The sequence below is a fragment of the Lucilia sericata genome, unplaced genomic scaffold (assembly GCF_015586225.1).
Source record: "Lucilia sericata isolate MDLA Ls3-8-SP2 unplaced genomic scaffold, ASM1558622v1 Contig003337F_arrow, whole genome shotgun sequence".
Lineage (NCBI taxonomy): Eukaryota > Metazoa > Arthropoda > Insecta > Diptera > Calliphoridae > Lucilia > Lucilia sericata.
In genome coordinates, this window is record NW_023996821.1 from 10,556 (window position 1) to 27,416 (window position 16,861).

Here is a 16,861-nt window from a genome sequence, read left to right on the forward strand (position 1 = left end):
TTAGTGGGTAATTTCCGACTGACATTTACTCTAAAAAATTATCTGAACCACATATAAAATAAAGTAAAATAAATTTTCATTTAATCACAGTGGGTGTTTGAATGCATAAATTTTTAATATTATTAAATACAGATGAGAGAGATCACTCGCATCATAATCATCACATTACTCATTCAAACCTTAATGATCGCAATGATCACTTACTTCGTAAGCATGTTTATTTCAAACAATTATTAAAATGTATCTAAATACTTAAATATAATTTTAATTAATGAATGCTGTGTGCGTTTTCTATTTACTAATTATCAACATCAAAAGAATAGTAGAACTATATATATGAAAAAAATATTGAAATCTGCATTGAATTTTAGGAATTGTATGAATGTACAATGTTTCGAAATACACAAATTTGATTAAATTGTTCAAAAAGTGCGTTTTTTTTTTGTGCGCGCATAGACAAATGAAGAATAATTTAGTTCAGTTTAATTATTAAAGCTAAAGAGTTGAGTGGTTTTTGGCTTTTAAGAAAAAACAAAAAAAAAAAAAAAAAATAAAAAATCAAATTGTATTTTAATTTCAGAAAAAAAATTGAATCCTTAAATATATGAGGTTTGAAATAAATTTTTAATTATTTATTTTTCAATTCCTTTACAGATCTGTTTCCCATCAATTACTTTGCTTTGGTTATGGCTTTTGACTGGTTGCTTTTAATAAAAGCAGAGTATTATAAAAAAGTTAATTGTTTAAACAAAAATAATTGATTGATTAGCATCAGTCAAATCGTATTATAACATGAACTGGCAGTTTTTATTGAAGTTATTGGCTTTAATGCAAATATTCAAATTATCTGAGGTAAGTCGAATTGTATTTGAATTGAAATCATAAATCAAATATTATTTTTAAGTTAGTTTAGTTATTTTTAATGGAGAATAAGTTCAAGGTAATTGAATGCAATTTCCTGAAATTAAAATTTCAAGAAAAACAAAATGAAACGAATTATTTTAAAGCTGAAATAATAGGGAAGTTTAAGAAATATTACCGAGGACTCTTTTAACTCCCCCAGTTTACAGTCGCGGATGGCTAGAGTTATTGCTTTATTCAACATTTAATACTTTTCTTCTTTAGACCAATCACCAGACTGTCCCTTTGTAATCTATTTGGTGTCATGCTAATATTTAATTAATTAAAACAATATTATGATTTTATGACAGAAGTCCAAGATAAAAATGTTTGTACTTCTGTCAATACACAAAACCAGTGTCAACTAAAAAAAACAGACAAGAGACACTAATTCTACAATTTTCTTAAAAATCTTTTTTTAAAATAAAAAAATATATAAATTTCTCTATAAAAAGAATAAACACTTTGCTACATGATGCATTAAATCGTTTTAAACTTCAACTGTCTGGGGTTTTCTTGTTCTTTAACTAATGTACTTTTCCTTCCTACTGTCGCATCTTTGTCAACAACTTCGTCATCTGCTGCACAGAAAGCAGAGATGGCAAACATATTCCCTAATATGTTTTAACTAAATTTACTCCAAGAAATCTTCACTTGTCAAAAGTTTTTATTAAAACTGCATTAACACTGAAACTCCCCTCCCTGTTCATGACAAAAATTTTGCCACAATCTTCCTAAGACCACTGAGTGTGTGTTCTTTTTCAAGAGAATTATTTGAAGTATAATAATTTTGCTAATCTTTACAACAATTTATTGGATAAAGATTTCAACTGTCTGTACAATATTTTTCTTTTAACAAATCCTTAAAATAAATATAAAAAGTAAAGTAATACTGGAGTTTGAGTGAATTTTTTAATCGAATCGAATAAAAAAGCTTTATAATGGATCCATAATAATTTTAAAGTTAAATGGAACAATCGGATCGATATGAGAATGGTAATCGATTATGAAATTTTTTAAACGAAACTAATCGATATCAGCATTCAAAGATCATTCATCATACAAAACTGATGCATGATCACCATTAAAGTTTTCCATAGAAATTTTTGATTAATGATGAATTTTTCTCAAAAAAAAAAAAAAAAAAAAAAGATCAATAATGAAGTTTTCTTTAAAAGAACTGATCGATTATAAAGTTTTTTACAGAAAACTGATCGATGTTAAAGTTCTTTATAGGAAACTGATCGATGATAAAGTTTTTTATAGAAAAACCGATCAATGATTAAGTTTACTATACAAAACCGATCAATGATAAATTTTTCTATAGAAAACTGATCATCAGATCGATGATAAGTTTTTTTTATAGGAATAGTAAAGTTTCCTATAAAAAAAAAAAAATGATTGATGATAAAGTTTTCTATAGAAAACTTATCGATAATAAAGTTTTTTCTGTAGAAAACTGATCTATGATAAAGTTGTCTATAGAGAACTGATCGATGTTAAAGATTTCTGTAGAAAATTGATCGATGATGAAGTTTTCTATAGAAAACTGAACGATGATAAAATTTTCTATAGAAATCTGATCGATGATAAAGTTTTCTATAGAAAACTGATCAATGATTAAGTTTTCTATAGACAACTGATCGATGATAAAGTATTCTACAGAAAACTGATCGATGATAAAGTATTCTATAGAAAACTGTTTGATGATAAAGTTTTCTATAGAAAAATGATCGATGATAAAGTTTTCTATAGACAACTGATCGATGATAAAGTTTTCTATAGACAACTGATCGATGATAAAGTTTTCTATAGACAACTGATCGATGATAAAGTTTTCTATAGAAGACTGATCGATCGATGGTAAAGTTTTCTATAGACAACTGATCGATGGTAAAGTTTTCTATAGACAACTGATCGATGATAAAGTTTTTTATAGAAAACTGATCGATAATAAAGTTTTCTATAGACAACTGATCTATGATAAAGTTTTCTATAAAAGACTGATCTATGATAAAGTTTTCTATATAAAACTGATAGATAATAAAGTTTTCTATAGACAACTGATCTATGATAAAGTTTTCTATAAAAACTGATCGATGATAAAGTTTTCTATAAAAACTGATCGATGATAAAGTTTTCTATAGACAAATGATCGATGATAAAGTTTTTTATAGAAAATTGATCGATGATAAAGTTTTCTATAAAAACTTATCGATGATAAAGTTTTCTATAGAAAACTTATCGATGGTAAAGTTTTCTATAGACAACTGATCTATGATAAAGTGTTCTATAGACAACTGATCTATTATAAAGTTTTCTATAAAAAACTGATCGATGATAAAGTTTTCTATAGAGAATTGATCGATGATAAAGTTTTCTATAAAAACTGATCGATGATAAAGTTTTCTATAAAAACTGATCGATGATAAAGTTTTCTATAAAAACTGATCGATGATAAAGTTTTCTATAGACAACTGATCGATAATAAAGTTTTTTATAGAAAACTGATCGATGATAAAGTTTTTAATAGAAAACTGATCGCTGATATACATAGTTTTGTATAGAAAACTTTTTTTAAATCGATTATGAAGTATTCTTTGATAATTTTTTTAAATAGATTATGAAGTATTTTTTCTATAGAAAACTGTCATATTCCGATAATCGAATAATTCAAAATACCATAAAACGATCCTTTCATATTTTCTAAAGTATTATTTAAAAATAAACAAATCAGTTGTCCACTCCAGAGTAGAGTCGAATACTTTTTAACCAAAATATTTAAAATCTCAGAAAATAACATCATTTAAATTTGTGACACATGTCTCAAGAGCAAAAATTACAATATTTAAATGCATACCATACGTCAGAAAAACACAAAACCAACAAAAAACTACAAAATATTTTAAATGAAAACTTTAGATAAAGTGTCAAACCAACTGTCATCATTTCAAAAAAAAAAAAAAAAAATAAATTTTATTTTAACAAAAAAAAAAAAAAATAAATTTTCAACAATTTAACTAAAAATTTTGTTTAACTTTTTGGAAAAAACTATTGTATTTTTTTAATTTTTTTGTTCTTTAGTTGTGAAATTGAACTTGAAATATTTGAAATTCTCATGAAATCATGCGGAAATAATTGCCTTCAATTTGAAGGTTTCGACATATTGATGATTGGCTAAATAGTTTAAGTTTTAAAATTTGTTTAAAACTAATTAAAATTGAATGTGACAATAATTGAAGTCAAATAACTTTTCAATTAGTCATTTAGTAAACTGCAGCTAACTAACTTCAACTGTATACGTCATTATGTATAGAAATTTTATTTTTAGGAAAAAAAATCTAAAATCAAATTCAATTGTATTCAATTGTTTAATTGATTGAATGTTTATTTAGAATGTTTATAAAAGAACTCAAATTTAAATTAGTCATCGTGGAAGTGTTGTTTTGGGTAGATTCTTTTTGAAATAAAATATTGGTGCAAAAACGTTTAAAGATACAGATCAAGATTTGGAAGTAGAACAGATGAACAGAATACCGATCAAATTATGAAATTTTTATAGAATACTGATCAATGATAAAATATTAATTTTAATGAAAAATTTTAAAACTGATCGATGATAAAATGTTCTGTAGAAAACTGATCGATGATAAATGATCAATGATAAAAATTTCCATGTAAAATGATGAAACTGAAAACTGATCGATGATAAAGTTTTCTGTAGAAAACTGATCGATGATAAAATGTTCTATAGAAAACTGACTGATGAAATTCTCTATAGAAAACTGATCGATGGTAAAGTTTTCTATAGAAAACTGATCGATGAAAAAGTTTTCTATAGAAAACTGATGGATGATAAAGTAAACTATAAAAACTGATCGATGATGAAGTTTTATATAGAAAACTGATGATAAAGTTTTATATAAAAAACTGATCGATTATAAATGATCAATGATAAAAATTTCCATGTAAAATGATGAAACTGAAAACTGATCGATGATAAATGTTCTATAGAAAACTGATCGATAATGAAATTTTCTATAGAAAACTGATCGATGATAAAGATTTCTATAGAAAACTGATCGATGATAAAGATTTCTATAGAAAACTGATCGATGGTAAAGTTTTCTATAGAAAACTGATCGATGATAATGTTTTCTATAGAAAACGGATCGATGATAAAGTAAACTATAAAAACTGATCGATGATGAAGTTTTATATAGAAAACTGATGATAAAGTTTTATATAAAAAACTGATCGATGATAAAGTTTTCTATATAAAACTAAAGTTTTCTATAGAAAACTCATCGATGATAAAGTTTTATATAGAAAACTCATCGATGATAAAGTTTTCTATAGAAAACTCAACGATGATAAAGTTTTCTATAGAAAACTCATCGATGATAAAGTTTTCTATAGAAAACTCATCGATGATAAAGTTTTCTATAGAAAACTGATCGATGATAAAGTTTTCTATAGTAAACTGATCGATGATGAAGTTTTCTATAGAAAACTGATCAATGATGAAGTTTTCTATAAATAACTGATCGATAGTAAAGTTTTATATAAACAACTGATCGATAATAAAGTTTTCTATAGAAAACTGATCGATGATAAAGTTTTCTATAGAAAACTGATCGATGATAAAGTTTTCTATAGAAAACTGATCGATGATAAAGTTTTCTATAGAAAACTGATCGATGATAAAGTTTTCTATAGAAAACTGATCAATGATGAAGTTTTCTATAAATAACTGATCGACAGTAAAGTTTTATATAAGCAACTGATCGACGATGAAATTTTCTATAAAAAACTGATCGATAGAAAAGTTTTATATAAGAAACTGATCTATAAACAAGGTTTAGATAAGAAACTGATCGACTATAAAGTTTTATATGAGAAACTGATCAATGATAAAATTTTCTATAAAAAACTGATCGATAGTAAAGTTTTATATAAGAAACTGATCGATGATGAAGTTATCACTAAAAAAAACTAATCGATGATAAAATTTTCTATAAAAACCTGATGGATAGTAAAGTTTTCTATAAAAAACTGATCGATAGTAAAATTTTAAATAAGAAACTGGTCGATGGTAAAGTTTTTTATAAAAAACTGATCGATGATGAAGTCTTCGACAATGAAGTTTTCTATAGAAAACTTCTCAACAATGAAGTTTCCTTTAGAAAACCGATTGATTGTAAAGTTTTATATAAGAAACTGATCGGTGATAAAGTTTTCTATAAAAAACTGATCGAAAATAAAGTTTTCTTTTTAAAACAGTTTTCTGCTGTTTCAAGTAGTTTTTTTTTAAGAAAAAATGATAGACACCACAAAAAAACTTCAACAATAAACATAATCACATGTCTTGTCTACAATGTCTGTTAATTTCATTCCCGATGTCTATTTAGTTCATCTGATATGTCAGTTTCAGATACGTAGTTTAATTTCATCTTGACACCCAACTAATTAAAGTAAATTTTTTCTAATTGTCCATATAAATAAACAGATGAAACAATTAGTTTTAAGATCTTTTAGATTCTCTTCAAAAATTGAGGCGCTCCTGTTCTATTGTTGCAAAAGTTTAAAAATATAAAAAATTGGAATGGAGGGGAAAAAAAGTCGAGTGTAATGCCAAAATGGGAAACAGATCGAAGAGAAGCATGTTTGTTTTGCAAATGAAAAATAAAAATAGATTTTTGTAAATAGACAGTCGGACAGACAGATAGTTTTGTTATGATTTGTACTAAAAATTGTAAACAGATGGAAAGATCAGTGAAAGAAATGCTAGAAGGAAACTAAAATACACTAAGAATTAAAGGGTGTGCTGTTCAGTTCATTCGGATACAAATGGATAATAGCGGATAATGTAGTTCTAGCTAGAATTTTAACTAAAATTTAACTTTTTATTAACTCTATTTATTCCAATGCAATGTTTAATCTTATACAAAAGTTAAAATATCTAGAAAATCTCATAAGAAGTCATAACACAACAACCGACCCACTTCTTTTATTGCTCCCCAAATTAAAGACTTTCCTTTAATTTTTTTCTAAGAAAATTATTTTACGAGAATGAAAACTAAAATAAAATTTTGTAATATATACAACTTTTCATTGGCTTTAGTTTGTAATAATTTCCCCCAGAAGATCAATAGTTTAATGACAATTTTTCTTTTTAATTCTTTTCTCTCTAAACTTTTGACAAATTTAAAGATCATTTGTCGTTTGACACAATAATGTAAGAAGAAACTGGTCATAGAATCATAAAACCAGGAGATGAAGAACAACAAAAGATATAAACGGTGAAATGTTTGGTTCATCTTTAAAAAGTAAAAGAAAAGAAGTTCATTAGCACTTGAAGAGCTGCAATGCAGCGCTACAAGAGTCCATATAAAGATTTATGTTTTTCCAGATAAATAAGAAAAGAAAAAAATCTTTAACAAGACAATACAATATGAGTGCAATTTGTACGAGATACAGTGGATAGATTTGGGAAAGTTGTTTTTGTTGTAATGCATTAGGAATCTTTAAAGTGGAAAACTATAGCCTATAGTCCAGACTATAGATCAGTCTACAGTCCAGACTATAGATCTGTCTATAGTCCAGACTATAGATCAGTCTACAGTCCAGACTATAGATCTGTCTATAGTCCAGACTATAAATCAGTCTATAGTTCAGACTATAGATCAGTCCATAGTCCAGACTATAGATCAGTCTATAGTCCAGAATATAGATCAGTCTATAGTCCAGAATATAGATCAGTCTATAGTCCAGACTATTGATCAGTATATATTCCAGACCATAGATCAGCCTATAATCCAGAATATATATCAGTCTATAGTCCAGACTATAGATCAGTCTATAGTCCAGACTATAGATCAGTCTATAGTCCAGACTATAGATCAGTCTATAGTCCAGATTATGGATCAGTCTATAGTCCAGACTATAGAATGGTCTATACTCCAGACTATAGATCAGTCTATAGCCCAGACTATAGATCAGTTATAGTTCTGACTATAGAACAGTCAATAGTCCATACTATAGATCAGTTATAGTTCTGACTATAGAAAAGTCTATAGTCCAGACTATAGATCAGGCTATAGTCCAGACTATAGATCAGTCTATAGTCCAGACTATAGATCAGTCCATAGTCAAGACTATAGATCACTCTATAGTTCAGATTATAGATCAGTTCATAGATCAGACTATAGGTTAGACTATAGCCTTGACTATAGATCAGTATATATTCTAAACTATAGAACAGTCTATAGTCCAGACTTTAGATCAGTCTATAGTCCAGCCTATAGATCCTGACTATAGATCACTACAGATCAGTCTATACATCAGTCTATAGATCAGTAGATAGATCAGTCTATAGTCCAGACTATAGATCAGTCTATAGTCCAGACTATAGATCAGTCTAAAGATGACACTATAGGTTAGACTATAGCCCTGACTATAGATCAGTATATAGTCCAAACTATAGATCAGTCTATAATCTAGACCATAGATCAGTCTATAGATCAGTCTATAGTCCAGACTATAGATCAGTCTATAGTCCAGCCTAGAGATCAGTCTATAGTCCTGACTATAGATAAGTCTATAGATCAGTCTATAAATCAGTCTATACATTAGTCTATAAATCAGTATATAGATCAGTCTATAGTCCAGACTATAGATCAGTCTATTATAGTCTAGTCTATAGGTTAGACTTTAGCCCTGACTATAGATCAGTATATAGTCCAATTTATAGATCAGTTTATAAAAATATTATTATGTTCTAATTTCTGAAGCTTTTGAAAAAAAAAACTTTTACCACAAAACGTAACACTGTGAAGAGAAGAAATAACAGGGAATTCATCCATTAAATTCATAGACTAAAGGTATCATATCACTTTTTGGTACGACAACATGACTTGATATAAACAAATCACACACAAGAAATATAAGAAAATAAGAAAAAAATATATATATAAATTTAACATGTTAAAAATAACATTGACATCTTTACGACACCGCCAAAAAACCACAAGACAATGAAATGGCAAAAAGAAAAAAAATACTATATAAACAACAGCAACTGCCTAGGAATGGTATGGATGTTGTTGAACCAAATAAAAACATGGCACAAAAGTTCACAATAAAACCACTTATAGGAAACATTTATAGCAAATCGTATCATATCAAATAAAAAAAGTGTAGTTGATAGACATAAAGAGAAATAAAAGAAACGTGATTCATAAATCATCTTGTTAAAATTTTCTGAATAAAAAACATAAATATACATATTTCCCTTTCTCTCTTTCCCTTAACAGAATAGTCATGTACAATTGGCTAAAACGGAAGTTAATGCTTCAATAGGTCATTTACAAACACCAACATCATTAACAGCAGCAATAAGCTCTTCCAGTGCACACCCTTTTTATCAACAACATCATTCTCAGCAACACCAACTTCATAAAAGACACAGTCTACCATTTGGTGGCCCACCACTACCTCCACCTCTATCACCAGCCCAAAAACGCCAGTATCATCAGTGGCATCGAAATGGTCGAATAGCTGAACGTCGTCATTATCGTATACATCATCATCGTCCACATAGTAGATGGGTGCCGCGCCGACATCATCATCACCATCGTCTACAATATTCTGCTTGGACAGCTTGGACACCCTGTTCGCCGGAGTGTGTACAACGTAGGGAGCGTTATTGCAAAACGAAACGGAAATGCGGTCATATTAAACACATAGAAGAGCGCAAATGTTGGCGGTAAGTTGAAAATATTTTATATGTGTTCACAATTAATTTAAAGAAAAACAGATCAATTTTAAGGGGTTTTAAGGTCGACAGGGAATGTGCCCTAGAAGTGAAAAGGGACTAATTTATATCTCGAATCATAATAAATCTTGAAACACATTTTATATCTAACGTCCATCTTAAAATAGAACGAGAATGAATCTATATAATTCCATAACCAGCTGGAAACGATATCGATCGAAATATCTATTGATATTCGATATCAAACAAAAAACCCTAGGTTAGTTGATAATCTGTCAGTCCGGAGATCGTAAGTTCGATTTCCTCCAGAGACTCTGATAAGGAAGAACACAACAACCCTAAATGCTTTAACTACTAAGTAACTATTTTACCTCCAGGTTTTTATACGAAAAATTTCGAGACTGAACCGAAATTTCCCGCCATGAACCCGTAACTAGAAATAATCTGATCTCCGACTGCTTGAAATTTAGAACCTATTGTGTAGCACCTATGTTTTCGAATTCCTAGTAAGTCTTAAGTTTAGAAATCGTGTTGTCAGATCTTTGCATAAACTAAATATATAATTTTCCTCGGTATAGGGTATTTACAAAAGAAGGGCATTGGCATTGCATTAATTAAATGTGCCACCACTGAAAATTGTGTCATACATCAGTGAAGTGTAAAAATTTTGTATAAACAAAATTAAATGAAATGGAACAATGACCATAAGACTTTTTTCTAATTACCTTTATGAATTCGAAAGGGAGAGTCTATTTGAAATGAGAAAAATTAAAAAAAAAAACTCTCTACTAATTATAGAACCCGTAGGGAATAAAGAGCCAATAAACATATTGATCATATGAGGCTGAAAATTGAAATCTGAGGACCTAATAAAAATAATTACTTAACTTTACCTGAGCATTGATAGATCATAAAATTGAACGCAGAAAGTGGATGTACAAAATAAGTTTTATATAGTCCATACTATAATAGAATTCAATCTAGAAGTCCTCAAACTAGAATATATATAAATTAATCTGGTCAGAGTATTGACCAGTCTATAGACCAATCTATAGTTCAGACTACAGACTAATCTCTAGTTCAGACTATAGATCAGTTCAGACTATAGATCAGTCTATACTTCAGATTACAGACCAATGTACAGCTCAGAATATAAAACAATCTACAGTTTAGAGTACATAGATATATATGTAGTTCAGACTATAGACATTCTATAGTTCAGACGATAGACCTCTCTATAGTTCAGACGATAGATTTGTCTATAGTTCAGACGATAGACTTCACTATAGTTCAGAGAATAGACGAGTCTATAGTTTAGACGATATGCTAGTCTATAGTTCCGACTTTAGACTATTTTATAGTTCAGACTATGGATTATTCTATAGATTAGACTATAGATCAATCTATAGTTCAGACTAAAGATCAGCCTATAGTTCACACTGTAGACCAGTATATAGTCCACACTATAGATCAGTCTATAGTTCAAACAATAGATCAGTCTATATTCCAGACTATAGATCAGTCTATAATCCAGAATATAGATCAATATATATTCCTGAATATAGGTCAGTCTATAATTCAGAATATAGATCGATATATATTCCTGAATATAGGTCAGTCCAGATTATAGATCAGGCTATAGTCCAGACTATAGATCAGTCTATATTCCAGACTATAGATGAGTCTATAGTCCAGACTATAGATAAGTCTATAGTCCAGACTATAGATCAGTCTATAGTCCAGACTATAGATCAGTCTATAGTCCAGACTGTAGGTCAGTCTATAGTCCAAACTATAGATCAGTCTATAGTCCAGACTATAGATCAGTCTATAGTCCAGACTATAGATCAGTCTATAGTCCAGACTATAGATCAGTCTATAGTCCAGGACTATAGATCAGTCTATAGTCCAGACTATAGATCAGTCTATAGTCAGACTATAGATCAGTCTATAGTCCAGACTATAGATCAGTCTATAGTCCAGACTATAGATCGGTCTATAGTCCAGACTATAGATCGGTCTATAGTCCAGACTATAGATCAGTCTATAGTTCAAACAATAGACCAGACTACATTCCAGACTATAGATCAGTCTATATTTCCAGACTATAGATCAGTCTATATTCCAGTCTATACATCAGTCTATAGTCTAGACTATAGATCAGTCTATAGTCCAGACTATAGATCAGTCTATAGTCCAGACTATAGATCAGGTCTATAGTCCAGACTATAGATCAGTCTATAGTCCCAGACTATAGATCAGTCTACAGTCCAGACTATAGATCAGTCTATAGTCCAGGATATAGATCAGTCTATCAGTCTATAGTCCAGACTATAGATCAGTCTATAGTCCAGACTATAGATCAGTCTATAGTCCAGACTATAGATCAGTCTATAGTCCAGACTATAGATCAGTCTATAGTCCAGACTATAGATCAGTCTATAGTCCAGACTATAGATCAGTCTATAGTCCAGACTATAGATCAGTCTATAGTCCAGACTATAGATCAGTCTATAGTCCAGACTATAGATCAGTCTATAGTCCAGACTATAGAAGAGTCTATAGGCCAGACTACAGATCAGTATATCTGTATCTGTATATAGTTCAGACTTTAGATCAGTCTATAGTCCACACTATAGATCAGTCTATAATCCATACAATAGATCAGTCTATAATCCAGACTATATATCGGTCTGTAGTCCAGAATATAGATCAGTGTATAGCGCAGACTATAGATCAGGTCTATAGTGCAGACTATAGATCAGTCTGTAGTCCAGACTCTAGATCAGTCTATAGTCCAAACTCTAGATCAGGGGTATAGTCCAGAGTATAGATCTCTCTATAGTTCACACTATAGATATCTCTATAGTTCAGACTATAGACCTCTTTATAGTCTAGACTAAATTCTAGTATATAGTTCAAAGTATAGACCAGTCCACTCCCATAGTTCTGAGTATAGCCCAGTCTATGGTTCAGAGTATAACCTAATCTATAGTGCAGATTATGAATTAGATCAATCTATAATTCAGATTTAAAAATAGCTCAAAAATATTTTTTCCAATGGAGATCATTTAAAGTTAACCTTTTCTTAACACTATTTCCCTTATTATCCTTAAACTAATTTTGTTAAACAGGTCAGTTAAATCGTTTCACAACACATGCGTTCCCCTATATTCTAAGAAGTCAATTAATCTTCTAACAATTAGTAGGGCTGAACAATGATCTGAACAACAAAACTTTGGAGAAGAAAACGAACAACTTTACTCATCTCGATTTTGTGCAACAAACTATTTATCTTCGGAATGCAGCAATAAATTATAATTTATGGTTGATTAGACATGTGGTATTGCTGTAACAAGACCACTTGCTACAGCAGCAGTAAGAGCAACAACTTGCTGCTGTGATTTTGTTGTCCACTTTATAAAAGTTCATTCTTGAGTTAAATAATAAAATCATAATTTAAATGTCACGGAATGTGAGGGAAAAGATGTGAAGAAATAAAAATGATATTAATACAAATGTGACCCAAATTAATGTTAAATCGTAGCATAGTTTACCACCCACAAATTTACGTTTTTTGAAATGCAAAACATTCTTCAAGCGTTTGCAACATCTATAAATTTCAGAATTTGTCTCAACATTATTTAATCCTTTAACATTTGTAGATGTCATCCCGCTACGTCAAGCAGTCTACCGCCACATGCAGTCCAACAGCAACAACAACAACAGCAGCAGCAACAACAACATCAACAGATCAACAGTGCACCACCAACAATTGTAATCAATGCGGCAGCAGCAGCTGCCACTGCACCAGTTTCAGCAACAAGTGCAATCACACAGCCAGAATCTCATCTTCATCAGCCGCCACATCATGAGGTACAACAACCCACACCAGAAATCATACTACCCACTGATTTGAACAACATACATCATCCTGTTACAATTCATCCGCCATACGTTGATGAAGACGAAGACGAAGATGATCATCACGAAACATCTCATTTCAAAGATGACACCAGCAATCATTACGACGATGATAATGATGATCACAGTGACGAGACAGACTTTTATGTCATAAAGGCAAAGAGAAAAAGAAAACCTCAACGCAATCGGAAGCCTCAATTAAATGAATTTGAGGATTATTTAGATTATGGAGAAACTGATGTTGTTTTAACGTCTAAAGAGCAAGAACAAGATGATCTTAGAGATTTGGGTTTGGGTACCTCAAAAGAATTTCTTGAACCCTCTAGTAGTGAAGTAAGATCTATACGCAATCAAAAATTTCTACCAACTCCACCAGGTCAAGTGCGTTCGATGAGACAGAGGGATAGGAAAAGATCTAAGGGTTCTGGTCATCGTCAAGGCCGACAGAACTCAAGACGTAATCTTAAGGGGGCTGTGGGTGTGTTTGATGATGGTGCGATTGAGGGTGATGTATTTCAGTATGAAGATTTCGACATCGATATAAGTCGTCCTGAACATGCTGATGTCGATGTCTCATATGAGGATCCAGTAGACGAGGATGGTGCTAACACTTCGAATTTGTCACCTTCTAAAGAGAGAGCAACACCAGATCATTTAATACCAAAACACAGACGTATTTATTCGAAATGGAGTCGTTGGACAAAATGTTCGCCAAAGTGTACGACAAGAAGATATAAGTGAGTATGGAAATTTCTGAAATCAGATTCCCCTAAACGAATTTGTTATAGGTCCAATACACGAAAAAGGAAATGAGATGTATCAAGTCGTTCCTCACAATAACTTTGTTTTCTCTCTTCCTTTAGAAAATGTCGTGTTCGCGAGCAGTGTGGTCGAGAGGTTCTACGTGAGATAGCCTACTGTTATACCGAGGGAAGCTTTTGCCAACAATGGCTCCAGGCTCAGGTACAAAAATCGCCGACATATGACTTAAGACCGGTGGCAACACGTCGCCGTGATATTAACGATGATGGTGGCACCCTTTCCAATTCTATTGGGGGTACCCTTAGTGATTTCATTATGAATGGCAAGGGATATCGAGGTCCCGAATATACACCTATGAAGTTGAAATGTGGCATTGCACCGATACGTAGTAATAAACGTAACATGTATAATATGCTGAAAATTATTGGTGGTAAGGCGGCACGCAAAGGGGAGTGGCCATGGCAAGTGGCGATTTTTAATCGTTATAAGGTGAGTTGTGAAATCAGTCTGATATTCATCGTATGAAAGAAATATAAGACTTGACAGTCGATCATTTTAAACATGAATATAAATTGAGAACGCGCCAGAAAATTTGAGGCGGTGGTTTGTTAGACCAGCTCCCGACTTAACGTTTTCCAGGTAAACAAGCCTTAATTTTTCGAATAAAATCAAGTTTCGGTACAGATTAATTTTTTAACTTAATCTGGATGAGATCGATTGTTGTCGAGATAAAGACTCCTCCCTTATTTGGGCTGTCTTTGAGAGTCCAGTGTTTCTCGAGAGTACCAAATGTTTCTTCGGACATTTCAGTCTGCTCTCTTGTAGAGCGAATATTAGGTGTTCTAGGGACGAGCCTTTGACTTAAGCCTTTCTTGATAAAGAAGCCTCAGTTTTCTGATATTCGATATATCGAGATTTTTGTTTTACAAAGTGAGATCTATCTGGATCTTTTAGATCCATATTTTAAGAAGACAACACAGTACTCGCTCTCGTAGAGCGGACCGGTCAAAAAGATAATGGACCGGTTCGTCTTTTCTTTCGCATGAACAGCTTCATTATATGATTTTGATTTCTCTGTCGGTCATTCGATACTGCGGCCATTGGAATAAGAATATTCTTTTGCGAAGAAAATAACTGGATAATAACAAACAATTAGTATTTTAAATTAATCTTGAACCTAGTAGATACGATAACATCTGAAAGTGTTATTCCTCGATGAACTCGATAGAAATCAAAAGAAGTTATTATCGGCACCAAAATTCCGATCGCCAGCGAATGACTTAGAAATTCCTAGATCCTACTTTCGTCAAAGCTATCAATAAAACGAACCTGTTTTTCGAACTCAATTCTAGTGCAATTTTGTAAAAGGGAGTTCGAATGTAGACACTAATCTGTGGACTAATTTCCTATATTTTTCCCTTTCCAGGAAGCCTTTTGCGGTGGCACCTTGATAGCCCCTCAATGGGTGTTAACGGCAGCCCATTGTGTGCGCAAGGTATTATATGTACGCATAGGAGAACACAATTTGGACTATGAAGATGGCACCGAGCTACAAGTAAAAGTGATGAAAAGTTTCAAACACCCCAACTTTGATAAGAAAACGGTGGATAGTGATGTGGCCCTATTAAAGTAAGTAAACCTAAACCCAAATATCTAAAAACAAAAAAACTAAAAATCCAACTCTTGTTTATCATTACAGGCTACCCAAACCCATTAACAGCACTACCTGGATAGGTTTCTCTTGTCTGCCCAGACCCTATCAACCTTTGCCGAAAAATATGGATTGTACTGTCATAGGTTGGGGTAAAAGACGTAATCGTGATATAGCCGGCACTAGTGTACTACATCAAGCCGAAGTACCCATTATACCCATGGATAATTGTCGTTCGGTTTATCATGATTATACCATAACGAAAAATATGTTTTGTGCTGGTCACAAAAGAGGACGCATCGACACGTGTGCGGGAGATTCAGGAGGTCCTCTGTTATGTCGTGATACTACAAAACCTAATCATCCTTGGACTATATTTGGCATAACATCATTTGGTGATGGTTGTGCGAAACGTAATAAATTTGGTATTTATGCTAAAGTTCCGAATTATGTTGACTGGGTATGGTCGGTTATAAATTGTAATGGCAATTGTAAAATGCATCAACGTTCAGCCTAAAGAGAATGCAATAATACTACAATGTGGGAAATAAATCATTAACTAACAATACTCTCGTAGTCAATTTCGTAGTACATTTTTGTGTAAGTGTAGTAAGTAGTTTTGTAGATGATTTATGGTTTTTATTTTAGTCCTTTTGTAGAAAATGTTTTAAAAGAAACTGAAAAAACTGTGTTTGTACAGTGAGTGAAAAATTATGTGCTTAAAAATTGCAATGAGGGCGTTAAGCGGTAAACCACAAACGTTTTTTTCGTTTGGGAAGAAAGTGAAAATGTGGGGATTTTTGTAAATTAGTTATGGGTTGATGTATTTGTCAATAAAAAGGGGGAGT

At 31.3% G+C, this 16,861-nt stretch overlaps 1 protein-coding gene across 1 annotated transcript; it reads left to right on the forward strand.

Annotated features, from left to right (window-relative positions):
* Positions 1–663: 663 nt before the first annotated feature.
* LOC119614749 lies at positions 664–16,623 on the forward strand. Its single transcript, XM_037970862.1, has 6 exons — positions 664–852; positions 9,216–9,667; positions 13,342–14,337; positions 14,464–14,851; positions 15,789–15,991; positions 16,062–16,623. The coding sequence occupies exons 1-6, from the start codon at positions 793–795 to the stop codon at positions 16,528–16,530; spliced, it is 2,568 nt and encodes an 855-aa protein (XP_037826790.1). The 5' UTR covers positions 664–792; the 3' UTR covers positions 16,531–16,623.
* Positions 16,624–16,861: the final 238 nt, after the last annotated feature.